This window comes from Scleropages formosus, chromosome 14, assembly GCF_900964775.1.
Source record: "Scleropages formosus chromosome 14, fSclFor1.1, whole genome shotgun sequence".
Lineage (NCBI taxonomy): Eukaryota > Metazoa > Chordata > Actinopteri > Osteoglossiformes > Osteoglossidae > Scleropages > Scleropages formosus.
In genome coordinates, this window is record NC_041819.1 from 15794082 (window position 1) to 15818648 (window position 24567).

The 24567-nt window shown below is 41.9% G+C and overlaps 1 protein-coding gene across 1 annotated transcript in view; it reads right to left on the bottom strand.

Annotated features, from left to right (window-relative positions):
- Positions 1 to 4742, bottom strand: part of arhgef9a (Cdc42 guanine nucleotide exchange factor (GEF) 9a) — a 70173-nt gene extending 65431 nt beyond the window's left edge. The window contains exons 1-2 of the mRNA XM_018728605.2: positions 4477 to 4742; positions 1204 to 2801 (exon numbers count right to left, since the gene is read on the bottom strand). Coding sequence (XP_018584121.2) covers positions 1204 to 2736 — 1533 coding nt within the window. The 5' untranslated portion in view covers positions 2737 to 2801; positions 4477 to 4742. The remainder of the gene's footprint in view (positions 1 to 1203; positions 2802 to 4476) is intronic.
- Between the last annotated feature and the right edge of the window lie 19825 nt (positions 4743 to 24567).

The following is a 24567-nucleotide window of genomic DNA, read 5'->3' on the forward strand; positions in this document are numbered from 1 at the left end:
CCAAAATGCTCTCTCTGACTGCAGCTGCGTTTTTTACCTAACTGTAATTATGGTTAAATGTGTTTCATTTTTGTCTTTGTGTCATGATGTCCTTTCCATCTGCCCTGCCTTGCCTACCATTTCAAAAGAAATCTGCAGTCACTGTGACTTTGCTGGTCATATAAAGGTTCACTGCTACCTCTTGAAAAGACGACATAGGGTCTCAGGCACAAAAGCAGCTTGACAGAGTGCTGAGGTGGTGTGTTGTTTCCATAGCAATGTGCCACCCTCATAAACCACCCCCACCTCTACATGTTCTCTGTCCCTCACAGACATACTGACACACACCTGCCTTGTTTGGACATCCCCGCACCCCCTTAAGGATTGTGATACAGCACAGTGCTGAATACAGAAAGCAGTGTGAAGCAGAAATCTTTACAAATGTATTGTTAAACCTGAAGGTCCCTTGTTGCCTTTCAAATAGACAATTACCAGCCTATAGTATTCTGTACAGTTTTTTGGGGTGAGGGGCAGGGAGGATTAACAGTGCTGACTCATAATGCACACAATAGGATTTGTTTACATAGAATGTAGACTTAGTCACTTCAGAGACATGCAGATGCTGCAAATACAGATGCAGATATCACATTAACAGCATCTGAAAGCTGAGTCATGCCTATACGCAGACATAAACGATTACGTAACATGAAATCAGCCAGTGGGCTTTGAAATTTAACCTGACAGGAAACATCCTGTCAAGCCTCAGATGGCAAAACTAAATCAACCATTTTTGTTATAGGTTACTCTACTTCCCTGAATATTTGATTCTTGAATTACAGCAAGGCAAGTAATTCCTGAGTGTCAGACTTGCTAATTACGCTCTATATAATGATTGTTGTGATTATGTCAGTACAACTAAACGCAGGTTTGTCCACATGGTTAATAAATCTAGGGCACTGAACTGCATGACATGCTTTGCTGCTTTGATTTCTGGCTCATTTCCCTTGGCCGCCCAGTAGATGGAGCAAACGTATTTTAGTATGTATTAAAATATAAAGGAAAATTAATGAAAAATCATGACATGAGTCAGAAAAGTAAACACTTGATATAATTATGCTCCCCAATACAGCTGTAAATAATCAGATCCTCAAAATTAGAGTGAAAAAGGAACAACAATGAGACCACCATTTTTAAACTAACTGTACAGTTTAGTTACTCGCTTACCTTTTGCACTTTCCCTGAGTTTCCATTGGAGAAAATACATTTATTTTCCACATTAATTCGGTCATTTTGATGCTGGATCTCACCAACTGTGACAACATCACATCTAGAACCTTTATGTATTTCTACTGAACTTTCCAAATCAAGAGAGCTACTGTTTATCTGAGCTTCTGTCTCCAAGGGAATCCTGCTCTTTAGTTGGTGCAGTTTTCTATCACCTTCTGGAGATGTCTCAGACATGTGATATAAAATGTGGGGTGTTACTGATCTACTAGAGATGTTGCATGGGTGCCCATTAAAGCCAGACTGTGCGGTGTGTGTCTTCTGATATTTTGGAGTTTTCCAGCCAGGGCTTCCTGTCATGGGGCTGCTGAGCAAAACAGTCTTGGAAAAGTCGAAGTCTGAGCATATGGGAGTGGGAAGCGCTGGGGTGCTGCTCATGTCTGAGGACATGCTGTGAATTAAAACACTTGAGCTTGGGGATTTGGAAGAGACCTGAACAGAAGGTTCCTCTTCTCGTGGAGGGAAAAGCTGCGGAGAATGTTTCCATCTCCTAGCCGAGTCAGCCACACCACTGAAAAAACGAATAAAATTTTGAAAGCGGTGACCTTTTACAGCAGAGCTTTCTGCTTCAGGTGGGCAGGTAAGATCCTTAACACACTCTGGTTCAACAGGGGCACAATCAGAACTTAAGACCTTGTCCAAGTTGTGAAGGTCAGAATTGAAACTCTTTTCTGACTGGTGAGGCACACCTTTACTCATGAATGAGATTTTTCGTAGGTAATTCCAGACGTCTGAACCTTTGGATTTTCTGTGACGTTGTGGTGTCTTTGGACTGTCCCTGAAGTGGTGCAGTTCATAGCTAACACAGTTGTTATAGTTTAAGCAGTTTGGGTGCGCTTTCTTTGTGCTGAGGATGCCATCTAAGGATCTAGAACCATTTGGATTCCTAGATGTTCTGTGTGATGGGGACATATTTTCTGAAGTACTAACTACATCAATGTTTTCCAAGGAATAGTAAAAGTCCTTTGTGTGGCCAGCATAAGAGTGTCTCTGACTCTTGTTTCTAGGAGTGTTTTGCTGCGTATACATAGGAACAGAAAAGTCCCTGAACAATGACAGTTCCTCCTGGTCATCATTGTGGACGCTACAGTATGATGCATTAGAGGACTTAGCATTTTTCCTCTTAAAGAACAATGAGGTTTTCAGCTTCTTTAGAGACCTCAGCCTATCACCAAAAGACAGTTTGTGAACTGAAGCCTCTCCTGGGAGGAGCATGGAATGGCGCCGTCTGTCACCCCCGGAAGGTTTCTTTTTGTTGAAAACTCTCCAAACTCCATAGTGTCTAGGCCTCTTCCTGGAGGTCTCACTCTCCCTCCACTGCCCCTGGTTGGGGCCAGAGGTATCACAGAGCCCAGGCTCTTGGATCTGCACAGCTTCTATCTCATTCTCAGCATCCAGGGACACATCAAACCATCCATCTGAACAGCCATTTGGGTATTTTTTTCCAGATATGGGTGTCCTCAAATCATCCATCTTCTCATCCTGGAGAAGCCAGTTTGTTCCTTTATGTAGCTCCTGACTTCTATTCACCAGGGTATCTACAAAGAAAAAACCATCAGACTGTGAAATGGAAATGCCCTGTAAAGCTAGATTAAATAAAGGTTTTTCACTCCCTATCTCCATCTTGCTTTTCCTAACAAGTTTTCTTCACCACCTGAGGGAAAAGAGCAAGAAATTCTCCCAGTAAATTCAATAATTCAGTCTGTTTGTGACTTACAAAGTACTTTTTAAAGAATGGGATCAGATCCAAAAAAACAAGAATGCACCTATAGGACAGAATTAAAAGTTAAATTAGCTACTACTATTCATGGTCATACTGGGCAGCAGTAGCCATGTATCTGCTGAAAGTTGCTTTTCACCCATCAAGTGATTCTGCATGAAAAGGCAGCATCAAAGCCAACCGTAAGCTACTAAAATATAATACATATATTTATATATATTTTTATTTTGCCTGTCTGATTTTCAATGTAACTTAAAAATTAAAATGTAAAAAAATATCAACATATTTTCAGGTTGCAGCCTTCTTAGCCTTTATCAAAGACTGCAGATATTTCAGGGAAAAGAACAGTGGTGCTTTATTAATTATGGCAAACATACGTTGGTAAAATTTTACAAAAGTATGCTACTGTCATATGGGCTATGTATTGTATGTTAGAATAGGCTTTAAGCAATGATAAATATGGAGTGCATCAATAATGGAAGAGACACCTGCTTGAACAATGAGACAAACGGCAGTTTAACTCAAGGTATAGAAGTTTCCACAGAAATGAACAAAGCCTTGAAAAATACTAACAAGTAGTGGTAGATCTGGTATTTGTAATATATAAGAAGAGATGAAGCTGAATGAGAAGCTACTTTTTGCGGATGGATCTTACTTTTAACTTTTTTGAAACCACATAAGAGCAGGATAAGGACACAGTTCTAATGTGATAGCTGTCAGTTCACATCTCAGGAGATGGCCTGTTTTGGCTTGCTTTTAAATTGCTATTTAATGTCAGCAGGTAGCACTGGGTAGTAGGTTGTGTAGTGTTCAGGGCTGCTGCCTTTCAGCACGAAGCTCCTTAGGTTTGAATCCCACTCCTTCTGTTGTACCCTTGGTCAAGGTACTTGTCCTGAATTGACAGAGTAAACACACCCAGCTGTATAAACGAGTAAATCAAGTGCAAACAGCTCACTGTTGTTCATACCTAGGTAAACTACATTTCACAAGCACATTAGCAAACTAAATAAAAAATAACACCAATGGCAGAACACAAAGTATACAGTTGATGTTAAAGTTTCTACATAAGTATCCTACTTATTTAAGGATGCTGGATTTTGTTGTGGTCAGTGAGTGAAAGTCAAACAGATCCCACAGAAAGGAGTTAATGTTATTTCAATCAATATGTTTGAATATATATTATACATACGTGTGGGGCTGTATGTGTGTTCCTTTGTTTTTTAAACAAAACCAGCAGCTGATTACTGACAGTTTTTGCACCCTCAACTTTTCTTTTTCGTTTTCAACATTCAAAAATGCATGAGAATGTGGCTCAGTAGTATGTTTGTACATACTAGTATACGCATAAGCAACAAGTATCACGTTATGCAGTACACGTCAAGTATAGAAAAAAGGATAGAAGAATGAAACAGCCAGATATCTTTAAAATAAATACTTTTATGATCTGCTCATAACGCGCTTGAAGAAAAAATTAAAATCAGTCTGAAACTCACCTCAGAGTGCAGTTTAGTCTTAACGAAGCAAAAACAACTGGGAAACTACGATAGATGCGGCCTGGCCATAGAGTCCGTGGTGCAAATCTACGTAGTTCATGTTCATTTATTTCTGTCCTCCCAAGTTTGCTCGTCTTCTCTCAGTTCAGTTATTACACACAAGTATTTTACACCCAGCGTGGGTCCCACCGCCGCCCACAGTCACCCTCAGAGTGACACTGGAAGTGCCACTTTCCCGCGTCCCGCCTCAGCAGCGGCCCGAGGAGGAGAGACGCTTCCGCGAGCACGCGGCACGCGCGCGCCTCACCTTATTGGCCCACGCGCGCTGCGGCGGAAAGCTATTTTCAGGTTTTCAAGTTCGACGACCACGTATTTAGCTGGAAACTCAAGTGAAGTGTGTCTAGCCACTTACTTCTGAACATAAATTAACCCATTTAATTCATTATTAATAGTTTTAAAGCTTAAATTAATTTTCAACATTACACTAAAGGAAATGCTGAAACTTTAGCGGGACTCGGCCTTGAAATTTGGGCGGGAAATTAGATATATCATAGTGTCGCCTGCTATGCTGGCTTTTATGATTTGTGTATAACTTGTTTTATTATCTAAATACTTTTTTGTCTGGTATTGTAGGGTTATTTTCCTTCATGTTCAACATTCACCCCAGATATTACTGGGAAGTGTTAGACATATAGGCTATTAGTTTGGTATGTAATCTGTCCGTGTTTAACAGATATTGATCGAGGTAAAATTTCCGGATACTTTACTTTAGCAATTGTCTTTTAGTACTAATTGGACTCACACACTATTCTTTGCTAAGTTTGCTTAATTACAAATGAAAGTATTTCCATTACACAAAAGAAGGAGAAAATCTCACATAACCTACACTTTATTTTGAAAGAAACAGGTCTATTTTCTTCGCAGCCCAAGTTAAAAAAAAAAAAAAAAAAGAAAAAAAAAACACTTTGTTTAATCACAGTCACAAGAAGTGTTTTGGTTTCTTCCTTGAGTGACAAAAAAAAAAAAAAAATATTTCATTGTGCCCACATGCTGGCTTCAAGAAGAACTTGGTTGAAAATAACTCTAATCCCTGCGTTTCTGAATTCAACTCTCATAAAAGCTGTATGAGGAGGACTGCTTCGGCATGGAAAATAACTCCTTTTGTATCTGATGAAAAAGAGTCAAAATAGGAAACCAGCTGAGGAACTGGAGGAATTCCAAAGAAGGTTGTCGAGGGTGGGGTCGTTGCAAGCGAGATGCCGACGGTCTAAATTTAAATATGCCACTGTTTCTGGCCATTGTGTTCACATGCGCCGTCCATTGTGATCACACGTGCTCCTCCTGTCCTTGCTCCCCTGACCCGAGCATTAAACAGGAAAGAGTGGAATTTACACAAATGGGTCAAACAAAAACGATGCCGTCAGTGTGACAAAGACAGGAAGTCTGCTTTACGATGTGTACGTATACCCCCATCCCCCAGTAGACTCCATACTTGGTTGTGCACTGTAGCACTGTGATGTTTGTCAGCATCTTGCCTGGAGTTGGGCGGAGGGGTTGATGATATAATTAGGGCACACCGTTGCTTAAATGAGACTCAAAAACAACATATTTTAACCAGGTCCTCTTAGGCCCATCTGTTTATCCTTTCATGTGATGGTATCATATTCACACTTCTGTTAATGTCAGTTCAATAGGCAGTTATATGAACCACCAGCATCTGTTGCAGATGCTTCTAGCAAAGCTGACCAGATGGAAAAGCATATCATCCTACATGAGTACATATTCAAGACATATTTAAAGTCTCAATTAAAGTTAAGGTTTGGCTCTTAACTCTGAAATGATAATCTCAGTATACCAGTATGCTTCAGCTGTCATCCCCTCTCCCATCAGAAACTTTTTACATGAAAATTAACTTCAACAATGAATTAATTAGGTATTCATTAAACTGAAGAATACTTTTTTCCTTCTCAGTAAACTTATTTTGATCTGGCTCTAGTGTTATTTAACCAAAAAATGTAATATTTGGATTTAAAATACATGATTTTCTTTATAACCCTTTCAGAAAGTTTTTAGGCTTGAAGTATTGAAAAATGTGTAGGTTCCTTGAGTTCACATTATATAGTTGTATCCATGACCTGGAGAAAATTCTGTGGATATTCAGGAGCTCTGCAACTCAAAATTAATTTATTTCAGTACCTTAAAGCCATCACACTTGTTCACTTTTTCTAAAACACAGCGTATCTCTTTCTTTTTTACAGAGATTTGAAAGTATTGCACCAGATACGCTATCCTTTCTGAAGAAAATGGTTGTCTGATCAGTATTGTTGATACATATGCACAAATGGAAAACCTGAATCAGTTTGGGATCTATTGCAAATCTCAAAAGATTGCCTCTGTTCAGCATTGCATTGCAAAACATGACAATACTGATTACCTATTCTTTTGAAATATTTTACAAAAAATCTGAGTATGGGGCATTTCCATCACTATTTTTAAAACTCAGAATAAAGCATTTCTAAAAGAGAATTGCACATGGTTTAAATAATTATTTTTTCTTTTGTAATACTTGACTATATTTTACTGAACTATTTAGTGTTATTTTGGTTGGATTTATTAAGCATCTGTATTTTTGGTGGTGTGAGTAAAAACAACGTAGAGAAAATACACTGTTGTTGCTGCTTTATCTCTCTCTCAGTATCGTCATGATCCATGACTGTCACTGATGCATGAGCATCGTTGTCCTCAGAGAATAAGCCCACTTCATCTGAACACTCTTCCTCAGCGGGACTTCCTGTAACCCTTTGTCATACTGTGTATCCTAGACCACCCATCACTAAAAGTTTCCCATCAAATCAGTTTAAAATACACATTTACAAGGACAAGCAATTTCCAAGTACTGTAAATGCTTTAATGCATATTGCTCCCAAAAATATGATTACAAGAAGCAGAAAGCCAAGAGGAAAGGCAGAAATGCATCTGCATCACACAATGGCTGCCTTTCTCTAAATCTCACTCAGTGTTATTCTAAATTTGGCAAAAATTGAGACATTTTTGGACTGGCTTGGCAGGATAGGTAATTTTTGGAACACCTGTCATGCTTTTGTCTGCAATAGACAGATGTTTCATTCTTCTAACTTGGCCTGATCCTATACAGCAGAGAAAGTGTTGAGGCTAAACATCGAAGAAGACAGAAAATTAATATTGTTGTTTCTAAAATTGACTTTGTCCTCAAACATTTACAAGAAAGATTTTTAAAACCCTACTGCTGAAATGTAATCACAAAGGCCCAAACACATTAACTTGCCTACTGAATTACCTCAGTGGTGTTTAAATTCAAATGTATTTTTTTTAATCAACTGTTCAAAATGAAATTATATTTTATGCAAAAGAATGTCCTTGACAATGACATCATTGTGTGTCAGGATAGTATACACCCCTGCTAACAGGGGTAGTTGGGGAGAATAATGAGGAGTCAGAAACGTGCTCCCCTTGATGGGAAGTAAGATCACGAGGCAGAAAAATTTGGTGTGGATGTTGTTTATTAGCTTTTATAATTAATAAACACTTTGAAACCCCGAGCTGAAGGTAGCCTGGGAAAGAAGGACTCATGGTCATTTTCAGCGAACATATACAGGTATACTCTACAGTGTGAGCTGGTAGGCAATCCAACCCAGGGTAGGAGACGGAAGCAGCAAGATAAAAAGTTTCCAGGGAGCTGCCACTGTCCTTACTGAACAATGACAGCCAACTGCAGATGCATAAGGAAAAAGGTGGAAGGATTATAAAGGCAGCTGGCCTGAAGACTTGGGGGCATTGTGGAGAGCAGCTTGAAGAGGGAGGCTGTAAGTTTTTCTTTGGGATTTTCTTATTGCTGATACCCAGAAGGGTACTGTTTCAGTTTAGAATAAACCTGTTTTGATTCAAATCCTGCTGTCTTTTGGTTAGGTGCTGTCCGTGTTGCTGCTGCAATAGTGTAATTTCCAGTGGCTGAGCCATTATATTATCTGTAACTAAACCCATCTTATTGATAGGATTCCTTGAGAATGTCAGTACTATAAAAGGAAGGTGACACCATTCTTTTTCCGTCAGTAGCTTGATTCCTACAGCTGTCTTCTTGCAAAAAGTAATAACCTTTCTGGTTTTGCAGAAGAGTGCAGCACAGTCATGTTCATAGTGGTGTGCCATCTGCTTCCACTTTTGGCCATATTTCTTTTGTGTTACGAGTGACTCTTAAGCAGACCTGCTTCAGCAAGCAGTGACCAGACCAGCCTTTTCCTCAATTATTCATAACTACCGGGGGTGATGGGGCAATCAGACGGAAAGCTCTCCACAGTCTGGGTTAAATTGTTATTTCATAGCGCTGGCCACGCTTTCAGAAGTGCTGCAATGTTATCACATTGCATTAGCTGAGAGTGGGAAAGGGGGTGTGTTCTCCACACCAGGTTGCTGGGCTGTAGCATCTTGTGGTGTAGCAGCTCACATGGCATCAGATGGGTTTCATAATTTAAACTGTAATACAAATAATCCAAGAAAGCAGCAAATAAGATTCTTTAAAACCAGCACTTCAGAATGCTGGATGTATAAGTTAAAGTTGTGTTTTTTATGTGGTTAAATCCAATAGAGAGGGAGCAATCTCATGTCATATGTTTGTACTTTGTTGTATTTACATTAGATGCTTAACTCAATGTAAATCCCTGAAAACAGAGAGAGAGGCGCAGTTACTTTGTTGGATACCACAGTTTTTGCTTGTGCAACTCAAACGTATGAGTAGCTGTATATGGAACTGAGTGATAGTAAATAATAAAGGTGGTTGTGACAGAAGCGGTCATTTTTTCAAAGAGTCTAATCTTCCCCTGATGTGTCCAAAATAAGGAATTCACCCTAATCTTTATTTTCTCTCTGCCCATGTCTTAAAGTCTGTACCAGCATGACAATTGAAAGGTGTCCATGTTTTCTCTGTCTTTTTTTCTTCAAGTCCAATGCTCACATCCATCCACAGCATTATGGAAAACAATTTTTGGAACAATTCTGATCTTTCGGATCCTTCACCACATCTGAAGACTTTTCTAGATCTTTCACTGCGGCTCTGCCAAGTGCTCATCTTTGACACATCTAACTGTTAGAACCCTCGTTGATCATTGATCTCTAGATGTAAAGGCTGTCAACGATTTCTGCATATTTATCATCAACACTAAAGTTTTCTGCTATTCCAGCTGTTATCATTTTACTTCTCTAGATTTTATTGCAGGCTAATTTTTTCACTTCCCACTTTGATTTCAAGGAGTTCTTCATCATCTGATATTAAGTATATTAAGTAAGCTGACATGTTTCTCCAAAGCAGCTCACAATGACTTACTATTTATACAGCTGGGGAACTTTTACTGGAGCAATTCAAAGTAAGTACTTTGCTCATTAGAACCACAGCAGGAGGTTAGGTTCAAATCACCGATCTGTGCATGCGGAGATGGCAGCTCCAACCACCACGCCGCCTGCTGCTTATTATTGTGATATTATCAGTATCTCAGGGACTGCAATGTTCTTCACGATTAGTGTTATTTAAAAGGTAAAAGTACCGGTATCGGTCCAATTCTGTCCTTATTAGTCTGCTCTGTCTCCCTCTTTCTTCCTTGAGTCAAGGCACCTGGGTGGAGGTGACACGCTCGAACTCTCGACCCTTGAGCTGCCAGCCAACCTCCAGTGTTTCTAAACTGACGCGTGAAAGCAGTTCTGAAGGGAGCGGAGCAGACAGCTCTTCCCCAGCCACCCACCACACCTGACTGGCCACCTCCTGGGCTCAAAGCTTGTTTTCCGCTGTACCTTTTTGGATCACCGTTTCCTTTGTGCCTCACGCAGATGCAAAACACACAAGTGCGTGTCATTGAAGCTCTGTGAACAAACACTTTGGAATGAGTGCAGTTTTCTCCCATCCTGCTAAAGATTTATCTAATTTAAAAGCTGGGACCCACAAATAATAAATGTTCCCTGATGTTCAGTGTCATGTAAAGGCTTCACTGTGAAGCTGTAAACATAAATTTAAAGTGTGAAGTGTCACAGCGCAATGTTTCGCTTTGGAAAGTGATTCTCCGCAGCAAGTTCCTTCCTTTCGTTGAGCAAAAGGAAAATTTCAAAGTCTTCTGGAAGTTTTTTCTCCCCCCTCTGTCAAAAAAATTTTGAGCAGATAAACGAACCACGTTACTTTGGAAAATGTAGCAGCTTCGAACCCTAGAACGATTGTAATTAGTCCAGTTATCAATTGTGGAACACAATAAAACTAGCATCAAAATCCTGTGTTTGATTATTTTTTTTAATTAATTATCTCAAAATGGATTCACTTTGTAGATTTATTTTAGGGAGATGAGGAGATGCTTGCAAGTACGAACCCTTTTGCTCAGTGTTTTAATTTGCAGGAGAATAATTAATATGCGTGAAACTCAATTTTGTACCCTATAATTAATTAATGTGATAAGGTGTAGCTAAAAAAAGACCTGCAAGCTACAGTATGTGGTTGGTGACATTCTGTGTGCACAGGGTAGAACCCTTTACACCCTCAAGGCGCATAGTAAATTCCTTATAGCAGGCTTTAGCGGAATGGAAGCACAGTAGGGGGTAATATGAACATGTGATGCCATATGGGGGCAGCAGGAGGTGTAGTGGTTAGAGCTATTGCCTTTGGACTGGAAGGTTGCAGGTTTGAATCCTACCTCCTGCTGTAGTACCCTTGATCAAGGTACTTACCTGCAATTGCTCCAGTAAAAATTACCCAGCCATATACATGGGTAAAAAACTGTAGGTAGCTTCACATTGTAAGTCGCTTTGAAGAAAAGGATCAGCTAAAGTAAGAAATGTGGTATGATGTTGGGTCACAGTGAGCTGAGTGTTGGGTTTAAAACAAGCAGCTGGAACAGCAACAGCCAGCAGTGATCTTTCCTGTGCTGTCGGTCCCTGCATTTGCTTCCCACCCGCACCTCACCTTTCTTCATTACATTCCAGCAGCAGCCCGGGTGTCAGTGTTTAGAAGGGAAGAAAAGAGGAACCTGTCGCCCACTATTTGTCTTGTGAGAGACTCGCAGGCCCAGATTAGCCCAGCGTAGCTCACACTGATTAAGGTGCCAGGTCTCGTTTTGTCTGCGACTCAGTGTGACGGCAGGCTGCGCACTCGTGCCGCAGGTAAATATCAGAGAAAACCTGCGTCCGTGGAACTGCTCACACACCCAGGCGTTCCGGAAAGACCCGTGTCCATTCATTGCTGCTCATGTGTGTAATGACTTCTCTTTATTCCATGAAGATGCAGCGCTTGGGTTCTATGGCCCGGGGAGAGATAAAGATTGATATATTTAATATCCATAATTTAATACTGCAATATTTAAAAAAAGTAATAAATAATATTACTATAATACTCTAAGTCTAATAATTGAGATTAACACTGATTAATGTTAATAATCAAAAACTGCGTTTTTAGAAAAGTAAATTAAATGGTAAAAAGCCTGTCTTTGTTGTTTCATAATGATGTCAAGCTGTAGATCGAGAGAAGCTTGACCTCCGCTAAATGTAAAGCTCTAAAGACCATTGAATGGTGTAATTATTTCAGGCTTTTTGTGTGGGATTTGGTCTATTTTATCTCCTTTGGTAGTATAGATTTCTTTTTTGAATTTGTATTGTTAAGAATAATTAAAAAAAAAAAATACAAACCCGAGTGAAGTCCTTCTCACGATTTTGCTCTGTAAATCCCACTGAATTCGTGTGTAGCGAATTATTTAATGCAGCACTGAGTCCATCTGGAGCGTGTGAACGGTACGCAATATTGCATCATGGCTTGAACTGCATCAGCATTGTTGACAGGGCTGTATGTACTTGGCATAGTTTGCCAGTAGTACAATAGCAATTTACTTGCCAAATTATGAAGAAATACCTCTATAGAACAGTGAGTGTATGTCAGACAACTGAGAATTATCTCGGATGCATTCCCACATGTCCCCGAACAGTGAGACTGCAAGACTGGTTGAGAAATAAAGTGTGAAATTAGATGGGAAAACACTTGACAATGATTTAAAAACTATGGGATTGCTTTCATTCATTATGTTCCTAAATATAAAAGAGCAAACATTATTTTAACAGTATTGGTTTTTTTTTTATCAGGTGGCACAGCAGGCAGCACTGGTGCCTCTCTGCTTCTGGGCTGAGAACGGATGCGGATTCGAATCCAATTCTGTCTGTGTGGGGTTTGTACGTTTTCTTGGGTTTGTGTGTATTTCCTCCAGGTGCTCTGGTTTCCTTGCACAGTCCAAACACATGTGTTTCAGGGGAACTGGTTACTCTAATTTGCTAGTATAGCGTGTGTGTGTGTGTGTGTGTGTGTGAGACAGGTGTCCATGCAGAATAACCCTAACCCTAACCAGAATAGGCTCTTGATCACCATGAAGGCGCACTGGGTTATTCATGTATGTACTGATGGATGAATATTTTTAGATCATGTTGCCAGTACTTTTTGTCAGTACTATAGTACTTTTGTCAGTTATGTACCATTGCTTCAGTTTATTCATATGCTATTTGTGCCATATAATAATGAAAACACTGACTGTCGCGCTACCAATTTTCACTTCACTACGCAGTGTAGACGAAGTGTGTGGCAGGTGGAGTTCTTGGAAAACACACCATGTCACTTCTTTTGGTTTGGTAAACAAGCCTCACTCAGCTGTCACATTCATCTCTGTTTTTATATGCATTACTGTGAATTATTTATGACTGCCTGGAGTCCTGGAAAAAAAAAAAAAAAGAAAAAAAAGCATGTTGCTAAAAAGATCTTTAATAAATAAACAGAACTGAAATGAGAAGTCAGTCGTGAAATTAAATCAGTTCTATTTTTAGACTATTTTTAACTTTCTCGTGCATCATCTCCCAGATATTCTTCATGTAATAGGTTCCCCCTGCTGAGTTTGGCAAAATTATATAAATCCTTCACTTACTTTTTGTCGATGCAACATCAGTATTATTAACATTTTATATAAATGTGGATTCCGGAAACTTGAAAAAAAATACATGATTGTAGCTCAACACAAAGAATTTATTGCTCTAAATAGAAGGAAAAAGGGCCTCCAGGGAACATAGTGTTCATCCGAACACTGAGAAACAGAGGAACGTCATGAGAGAAAGTAATCCCGTAGTTTTAAATCATTGTCAAAACGTCTGTTTGGCCACATCTATATTAATACTCAAAAATGCCGACAAACTAACGTAGGTAACTGCTGTATGAGGCGACGATTTTCAGCTGTCTTCTTTTATACCTGTTAAACACATCCTGGCTTTACCGTGCACACCTCGCCGTTATGCCCTAACCGGCCATCTCTCTTTCCATGGTGTGAAACATGGTGAATCAGACACCCCATCTCGTCCAAAGGAAAAATCGGATGCGCCAAGAAAAGAGCTGTAATGATGGGGCTATAATATGACTAGAAGGTGGCAAAGAGCAGCAGAGAACAGCAGGGAGCAGCAGGGAGCAGCAGGGAGCAGCAGGGAGCAGCAGGGAGCAGCAGGGGGCAGCAGGGGGCAGCAGGGGGCAGCAGAGAGCAACAGAGAGCAGCAGAGAGCAGCAGAGAGCGCCACCACATGGCCCTTCTTGCAGCGCTCAGTGCATAATAAACATGGCCAGCAGAGGGTGCGGCGCGCTGCTCCAGCGCTTCAGCAACAGAAAACATCATCGTGGGATGTTCATAAAAACACTATTTTTCTGTTTGTGTTCCCGATCTTACCCGCTTTGCAACTGTCTATGCATAGTGCTGTTTTTAGCATCAGCCATTTGGCTTGAACGTCACCGGAAATTAATGGGACCCCGTTCTTATACATTTCAACACACACACACACACAGTCTGAAACCACTTGTCCCAAGTAGGGTCCTGGTGAACCAGAGGCTAACCCAGCAGCACAGGGCATAGGGCTGGATGGGGAGTGGACACACCCAGGATGGGTCACCACTCCATTGCAGGGCACCGCAAGCAGGACTTGAACCCCAGGCTCAGCGGAAAGCAGAACCCGGTCAAGCCGGCCGCACCACCACATCCCCCTACATTTTAACACTGATTCATAATTGTTGTCCTGAGAAAGGATCATTCCTTATGCCTTATGTTTCCTTTTCGTTTTTCAAAAAAAGATTAACTGAGTTAGAATCTTGTCTCAGGGGTATATATATATCAGAATATTAACATTTAATATATTTGGGGGACAGCTAGTAGCACCGTGGTTAGAGCTGCTGCCTTTGGACACAAAGGTCACAGATTGAATGCCCACCTCTGGCTGTAGTTCCTCCTGAGCGACGTCCTTACTCTAAAATTGCTCCATTACCTAACTGTATAAATAGGTAAATCATTGTAGGTAGGTGAACATTGTACATCTAGAGAAAAGTGTCAGCTAAATGAATAAATGTATATACTACAGTAGAATGTGGGAGCTCTGGAAGTGCATAGAGCCAAACACTGTACAGACTGCTTGGCATGAGCAGCAGATGGTCGAGGTCACAGAAAGTGCTCCCATCTACAAGAGCAAACAGGGTGTGGTTAACAGGAGTTGGAAAAGGCCGTTGCGCTCACTATTATACCGCATTAAACCTCCAGGAAGCATCCTTTAGAGTGCTTGACCCTGCCATCAAAGACATTTTAAAACTTTTGAAAATACGCGAGTGTTTCAGCCACATGGCTTGGATACCATTCCAGGACCACCCACAAATGGTGATCTGCATGTTTGTCCAAAGGCTTAGAGCAGCAGAGCTTCTCCCTGTCTTCTCGTGTAAAGCTTTGGAGGTGCTACCGTAATACCAATGGTGTGGACTAGAGCAGACAAGTGAAGCGTTCTGTCTCTCCGGGCTGGGGGGACATTCCACGGCCAGAGAAGCTCTTCCAGTGGCAGCAATCCACTTTTTTCTCGTGGCCCTATAACAGGCTGCTGCCAGGCAAAGCCCCAACTGCAGCTCTGTAAATGACCTCTCGTGGGTCCAGCCTGTTAGCCCAGTGATCGGAGGGCCCCAAAACAGCGGCTCTTTCAATGAGCGGGCGTATCGGGCTTTTCCCGTCGGCGCACGCGGGCCTCGGCCCCTCCTCCAGCAGACTCAGCCCTAATCTCCACTCGCGCTCCTGCTGAAAAGGGGGCGCCTCATTTAAGCTTACCGCTCGGCACGCAACATCTGGCTCGGATTCGCGCCGGTGTTTGCGGAAGTCTGCCTGTCTGTAAGAAGGGGAGAGCAGACGCCGATGAGAATTACAGTACAGCAGTGCAACAGAGAACCTTGTTTGGATGGGCTTTTTTTGAAGGATAACATCATTGCAGTTTTACTTGAGCTCTCCAAACTGTTGGCTGTTGCACACTAAGCCTGTTTCCATGGCAACTGCAACCTCCCGGTTGGAAATCAGAGGCAACTCATATGCTGCCTCCTCGAACAAGACCAAGCAATCTACTTCAAATGATATATATACATGGTGTTTATATCTACATATATGTTTATATAAACATATATGTTCCAAAATGTAAAACTAATAAAGTAGAGCTGAAGGGATAAAAAAAACAAGGCAAATGTTGAGAGGTTTGTGCAAAATGCAGTCATCCTTCAGTCTTTCACTGCAGATGATTGTACGTTAATGATTAAATTTAGAAAGATTGCAGATCAGGTGCTAAAGGTTAAACTTTATTTCTCATCAAACTGCTTCAGGTATTTCCATTTAAAACTAAATTAATTAAAAATATGTTCTGGATGGACTCTCCCATGAAATAAAAGCTTTCAGTTCAGTTAATGTCTTTCCTTCTTCAATAGACCGAAGGAAATCCCTTAAAGGAGCTTCATTTCAAATTAGAGTATCAAACAGAGACCACGATGCTTAGCGCAATAAAACAAAAATAATCCGTAGTGTAATTTTGTGCCAGTATTGCACTATACAGTATATGATTACTCTGCTCTTTACCCTCACACTACAGAGGTGGAATCATTACTGAGAAGTGCTCTGCAATTAAGAGGATGATAAAACCCATTTCCCACCAGGCAACTAAAAACAATAATAACAATTATAATTAAAATTTGAACATACCTTAATTGGAAACCCAAATAAATCTTTCAAACTGCACTTTGACAAAGCTTACTGGGCTCAGCGCTATTGCACAGCACATGCATCCTGCCACCAGGGACGTGTCGTTTGGAGATTGTACATCACAGTTAATGGGCGTTTTGAGTGGTCTACAAATTAGACATTTGCTTTTAAATCGGACAGAAGTGGAGCATGGGTTCTAATTTCAGAAGCTAATAAAGAATGATAATCATCTGCTCTATAAAATCACGCTGTACTGTTTTGGAATGAAGGATCCTGCAAAGCGCTGTATGTAGTAATTTCTATTATTTTCCACAGGCAATCGTCTTTATTCTTTTCCTGTCAAAGAATATCTCAGAGAATATGAGGAAAGATACAGATATTGATATGTACAGTATATATTTATATGAATCTGTGTGACATGTACTGCATATACACTCAGTCCTCAGAAAACAGTCCAGTATAGTGACAAACTGGAAGAACAGCTTATGAAAATATATCCATCTGTTTTTTTACATGGTAGGCTTTTTAGTTAGCACCTGGTACCTTCACCCACTTTTGTGGTGATTTTACTTCTGCAGCAGGTGTTTTATTCACAACCTCCTCTGGCTTCCACTGTGCAGAGCACAGGGAAACTACGCTTCTTCCATAACAAAAGCAACTACTGTCCTATACTACTATACCTCCTACTCCCTCGCACACGGAAAATGCCAACCCATTACAAGCCCTGACTATGGTAAATACCATAACTGAAACACCAAATTCAAGACACACAACCCCATAGGTTTAGATAGGGCAAAGGAAGATGCACAGGCAGCGTTCATCTTGAACGTTTATTCAAACAGCAGCATACAGGGAAACAAGGCTTTTAGTCCAAGGACCCACTTCCCTCCAGGACCTGCACCTGCACCTGCACCTGCACCTCAAGCCATCTTGCTTAGCACTCTGGAATCTCTCCCAATGCACTGGCAAATGGTCACCCCATCATTTCCCCTAGAAGTGCTCCCACTGGTTGCACACTTACATTCTACATTTTTCCCATAATGCAACTATTGACAATAAGCGCATTCCCTGCTCGAACACCAGTAATGTGGGTCCTTACAATACTTTTATCATTAATTCATTCAGCTAAAGCTTTTTTCCCAAAGAGAGTTTTTCCACTCGTCACCATTTGAAAGAAAAAGTTGCCTGAAGGAAAATGGAGACGAAACACAGGCGCTGCTGGACGCCCAAACACCAACCGAGACTGAGAACGGTAAGAAATGTGGTGCGTTGCGGCAGGGCGGCCAGCCAATATTACTATGCAGCGCATGGAGCACATGGACCAAACGCTGGCACTGAAACATACTTAAAAATGGGATAGTAAGATTGACGGGACGGACGCTGTAAATTTGGGTCGTCATAAGTCGCACGTCGTAAGGTGAGGACCACCCGTATGGGAAAGAGCAAGACGAAGGCAGGCAGCACAACAGGTAGCAGAGGACAGGAAAGCATCGCTTTGTCTCTGCTTTGACAACAGTGTTATTACCGTAGCAAAACGGAGTAAATCCAGTGCCGGTGATTTCCGAGTGCTTCGCGCAAACCATGAAAGCTTGTATGTCCTGTCATACCGGTCTCTGCCCGAAGGTAGAGATATGAAGACGTGATTGTGACTCATTCGTCTGCTCCTGCCGTCCTGGGGCCGACTGCTCGGCAGAGCTCCCACACCACCACGCTTGACACGCGATCGGCACAATAATTGAACCAGTAACAGCACTTGAAACAGCAGGTGACTCAGCTAGTCCCGCTGACTGGCTGGGGAGGCACGCATTTCGGAGACACGAGAATATATACAAAGCACATACACAATCTGTATTTTAACGTTGACGATTCCTACCTCTGGGTTGAACTTTGAGTTACTTTCATTATTTCAGATTATTGCGCATTTAAAATGTCTTTTTTTTTTTTTTTTTTAACAATAGTAGAACCTCTGCGATCCATACCTACACGTCTGTCCAATGACCCATTGATTTTGCCCTGACAAACATCTTCCCCATCTGCCTTACTTTGTGCTTACCAGCTGTCGCTCTGCAAATAACGGTCATTTGTTCTTTTCTAATCGTTTCGCCGAAAAGGCCGTCAGAGCAGTTGTGTGAGAGAGGGTGCTTCCGAGGATAATCCGTCACACGGTTGCCCAGGCTTGGAGACAGGCCACGCGTGTGAGTTCCGCACAGCCAGCGGTGAGCGCTGTGCACCGAACGCAGCCGGTTAAGATAATCTGCATCCTTGGAGGGAAAGAAGTGAAAACCCTGAGATTGCAAAGAACCGTGATGACATGTGGACATTTTTTTGCCAGTTTTGGGGCCCTTTGCTACAAGAGCGTGTAGGGACACACTTTGTTGAGACACGTCCCTTTGTCACTGGTCCCCAGAGAGCCTCAGCCCCTGGCCACGTGGTGCCCTTTCCTTGAAGACATTAACAGTTCGCCCATGCGTTATAAGCAGCGGGGCAATTTCAAGGAGAAATCCGTCAAACGAGACAAAGAGCGATTATGTGAATGTAACTGCGCCTGTCTCCCTAATTCCTTTCAATGCAAATGTGCCGCCGCAGCTGCTCCTCCTCGCACGCTCTTGGACTACAGCGCTCGGTAGTGCTGCTTAAAGCCACAATACGATGGATCTTTTAAACGCTCAACACACCTACACTCTCAAAGCAAAACTGGATCACACGATACATCACATCTCACCCCCAGTAAACGGAATTCCCTCCATCAGGTTGCGGGAATTCGGCATGGAATATTAAAAATTTGAAATAACTTATTGGGATCAGCTGAGCACTTAGTGCGCCATCGTGTTGACTAATTCAATCAAAAGCAATGGGAGCGATGTTAATAACAAGCCGCGATGTGCATCTCCCTCCGATACGATAAAGAGACTTGAGGCACCTGATCAAAATTGATTTGACGTTTCCCCCATTAATCAAAGCGCAAGCATTTTGAGGAAGCAGTCATACCTCATTTATTCCATTGGATTTATGTGCCTCTAATTGAATTACTCCTCCATTCATTCATGTAGGAACAGCGACGCCTTTGTTGGGACACCCTAATAAAAGCCAACGCTACGTCAGCTTAACTTGATGCGTGTCCCCATGCGTGCTCAGAGACCCCCCAGCCGACACGTGGACACAGGTGTGGAGTCACATTTTCATTATTGGCCTTTATCTAGCCTCAAATGGGTTTTCAGCGCTAATTAAATTACCACTATCTCTTATATAACGGCACCAGCGTTGCGTAGCGTCTGTGTAATCAGCATCTTGGCACTTCCAATACATCCATTAATCACCCACTATGGCAGCTCCACTGGTCTGTCTCCAACAAGGAGAATAAAATAAACTGCCTTTGTGATTTCTCAGGATTTATACCATCGAAAAAATTTATACCTTGAAAAAAATGGTAGAAACGGATTTTGGAGAAAAACCAGTTCTGGGACTGTGGCTGCTTATTTCGTGTTGTTCTGAGCTTTACTTGATTGCGTGTGTTTGTGTGAGAGAGAGTGACCGCATGCTTTGGTCCAGTAAAGCCCATTTGGCAGGAAGGCCGCTCCGTAACCCTCACTCCAAATCCTTTAATCCCTGCCTGATGTTTTACGTACAGTTTCCGGTTCTTGCCATTCAGAACAAGGGAACATTTTGCGTCGCGTCGTGTCCTTTCCGAGTCTTTTTAAAAAGCTCTTATTTCGCTTCACCTCTGCTTTTGTGCCTCAAAGCAAAATAAGAAAATGGTGTAACTGTCCTTGAAAGACTGAAATGTTCCGGTGCAAATTTATGCTCTTCCAGGACAAACCTGTTTTTTATTTGTTTTTTTTTTTAAAAAAAAAAATGAGAATGCACAATTTTTATGTTACCATGTAAAATTTTCAACAACTTCACTCAAATTTTCTTCCCACAAAAAAAGTGAGAACCATACTCGTTGATGGCAGCGCAATATATAGAAATTAATATTAATGCTGTTCTTGAGCTCCCACATGTTGGCGGGTAGAGTCAGTACCTCAGCGACTGAGCTTTGCAATTCAACATGGGTTCGATTCTTGCATGTTTCCCCCAACAGATGTGTTTCAGGTGAACTAGTGACTCTGAAGCGTGTGTGCGTGGGCGCGCTACTGTGCTCTGCTATGAAATTACTGTAACACTAAGTCACCTTGAGTAAAGGTGTCAGTTGAACACTACATAATAACCATCATACATCACTTTGGAGAAAAGCATCTGCTAAATGAATAAATGTAAATTATTTCCAGGGATAATCGAGCCAGTAGTGATGTCACCGACACACAGAGGAAGAGCTGCTATATTACAGCTATAAATAATCCAGAAACCCATGTCCATAAACGGTAAGTTAAAGCAATTATGAGAATTAAAGCTTTCGGTCCACTTCCAAAAACAAACAGCCTCGTGAACTCGTACGCTCTATTCTTTTCTGTGCCTACGTGGTAATTAGTACTCTAATGAACCGCGGTGATCAGACTCCCCGCTGAGTGTTGCACTGTAAGGCACTATTATTGTTAGTATTATTAGTATTAGGAGCAGAGCAGTGGTCCAGTGTAAACATGTCCAGACTGGATTACCTCTGGTAAAGCTCCACCTACATGAGGTTCCTCGTCTCTCCAACGGCTCCCTCAGACAGGAAGGGCCCAGCGTAAGCGCCTTATCCTCAGCATCCTCGGTGTAACCTCCGCTCCATCTCCACCGGCTGCCTGCTCCTTCCTCTTCTCAACCCAAACATGTGGGATGAGTTTCACTCAAGAGCAGCAGTGCTGCAGGTCAGACCTCCCACCACCTTTCAAATGTCAACCTCTTGACTCGCCTTTTCGGAACAAGCTAAACGTCTCTTTCTTTGTTAATCGGCTCTTTCTCGCAGCATCACACTATTCTCAGCCCTTGTTCTTTGCAATCTTTGGACTTTGCCTTTAACTTGTTCTTGCCTAATTGATAACTGTTTTTAGACCGTTGTGTCCAGTCCAGCCGAAGACCCGAGACTCCGCCTTCAGAGCAGGCGAAAAGGCGGCCGTAAGAACAGCGATAGATCAACCCCCTGCAGTTTGCGTAGCGTCCCAAGCGCTCAACAGACGGCGTCATCCCCACCGCCCTCCATCTGGCCCTCACACACCTCGACAAAAAGGACACGTATGTTCGAATGCTGTTCATAGACTTCAGTTCAGCAGTCAGTACAATCATTCCTGAGCGCCTAACTGGAAAGCTGGGCCTGCTACGCCTGAACACCTCCCTCAACAACTGGATCCTAGACTTAGTGACTGAGAGACCACAATCAGACCGGATCAAGAGCGGCATCTCCAACTCCACCACACTGAGCACTGGGTTCCCCCAGGGCTGCGTGCTCAGTCCACTGCTGTTCACTCTGCTGACTCACGACTGTGTAGCAATGCACAGCTCGAACCACATCATCAAGTTCACTGATGACACGACCGTGGTGGGTCTTATCAAGAACAACGAGTCAGCATACAGAGAGGAGGTGCAGCAGTTAACGGACTGGTGCAGAGCTAACAACCTGTCCCTGAACGTGGACAAAACAAAAGAGATGGTTGCTGACTTCAGGAGAGCACAGAGCAACCACTCTCCGCTGAATATCGACGGCTCCTCCGCGGAGATCGTCAAGAGCACCAAACTCCTTGGTGTTCACCAGGCGGAGAACCTCACCTGGTCCCTCAATACCAGTTCCATAATGAAGAAAGCCCAGTAGCGCCTCTATTTTCTGTAAAGGTTGAGAAAGGCCCATCTCCCACCACCCATCCTCACCACATTCTACAGAGGGACTATCGAGAGCATCCTGTGCAACTGCATCACTATCTGGTTTGGTAATTGCACCGCTTCGGATCGCAAGACCTCGCAGTGGATAGAGAGGACAGCTGAGAAGATCATCAGGGTCTCTCTCCCCTCCATCACAGAGACAACGCACACATCATCAGCAAGGCCACCAGCATTGTGGATGATCCCACGCACCCCTCACACAAACTCTTCACCTTCCTCCCATGTGGCAAAGGGTACCGAAGCATTCGGAGCCTCAGGGCCAGACTGGGTATCTTCCCCCAAGCTCTCAAACTCCTCAGTACTCAGGGACTGGACTGACACCAGAACTATTGTCCTGTTTTAGTAATTCTTGTAATGTCTAGCACTGTTTGCACTAGTCCCGCACATGTGCACTTCATGTAGGCTGTGTTGCTAACTGGGTTGTTTTACGTAGCACCATGGTCCTGGAGGAAAGTTGTTTCGTTGTATATGGTTGAAATGACAATAAAGCCTCTCTCGACTCTTGAATCCAGCCAGTCTTGCTGTGCTGTGACACAGTGTTTCACCTTGTATTTTGTGACTGTCACCTTATAAGCACCTGGGCCGTACACAAACTTAGTGAAACTCACCTTGGACAGACATCAGTGACAAAGAATCGTAATTATTTCAGAGTTAAACAGAAAACTTTGTGACAGATGAGCACCTGGTGTTCATGTGCAGAAAAAATATCCCCGTGGGAATATTTCATGTCTAATTTTTTAGACTCAGCAGTGCTAGTTGACACCACTCCAACTACATGTCCAAGTTTGATTCAGCCAGTGTTACACACCTGTCTGATTTTGCCTGTCATCACAAGTTAACCACTTAATTAGGAGGAATATTCACACACGAAAAAGAAATAAATTGGTTTTACTCATTTAGCACACACTAATGACACTGTCAAAACATCTGTAAAGTCATGCAAAATTACCTGAGCACAAAATATTTTGACGTGTAATTAAAATTTATTTTGACAACTTGCAGCACACAATGCCCATTTTCACATAAGCATCAGACAACAAAAGCACAATGAAGGAAAACACTGTGGCAGAAAGGAGAATGCCTGAAACATGATTTTCATAAAAACTAGAGATGACTTGGAAAAATAATCTTTAAAAAGGCAGATTCTAAAGTACATTGCAAATGACCAAGCGAGCTAACACCATCCATCATTTTACTGGACATGCTGTCAAATGGCACTTAGCTATGAAAGTAGACAGCAGAGTAAGGGCATTTCAAGAGACATGAGCAGTTACATTGACTTAATTTTACAGAAAGCACAATTCATGAAAAGAACATAACAGACCACAAATGTGTCAGACTGCATAATGCTCAATTCAACAAATGAAAGTTTTACAAGAACCTTGCATAAAGCATTATGGTTTGAAGAAAAAGACTAACAACTACAATGACGTGTTTGCACAAAAATATATTTCTGGAGATCACAGCAAGTATCCACACTAACAGAAATAAAAGAATGTTGATGGATCACAATCCAATACACTTCTGCCCTTGTACAGACAGCTCATCTATGGTATGTAAATACTGTAAAAAGAACCATCTTTGGTAACCACCAAGAGATAAGAGCACTGGTCACTGAAAATTTCAGCAGCATTCATATCCAACAGAGCCATTAAGACAAAAATGTATGGGCATAACTGGATGAATAGATACGTTGAAGCGCTAGGTGTGCACATTCTTTTTAAGTGTGAGAACAAGACTAATGTCTTCGATAGAACTGAAGGCAAAAAGTGTCACCCAAGAGTACAACATGAAGAGGCCAAACAGAGTATCCTACAGACATAACTCACTTTCCACAAGCATATTAATGCAAAACAATGAGAAGGCACTTGAGTGCACATGGATTACATACTTCAGGTGATCTGTGGAACATGCCACATACAGAACAACCATAACAGCAGGACATCAAGACCAAGCGCAGGTCTAAATCATACAATCGATTCTGCAGCAGACACTTAAACCTTAAGTTCTCTCTCCAGGTCTCATTTTCCACTTTAACTGCTCCTCTAACTTTTCAGCATTATTTAAAAAGCACTACAAGTCCATGCTGGACTAAGTGAGAATGGAGATAGTAGGCATGTGCAGATATGGGTTTTACCCATTTTGAGATGTGGTTTGCTTAAGCAGCAACAGCAAATGTCATACTATGTGTTACTCTGAGATGAGACATGCCCCACTGCTAGCAGCCAGG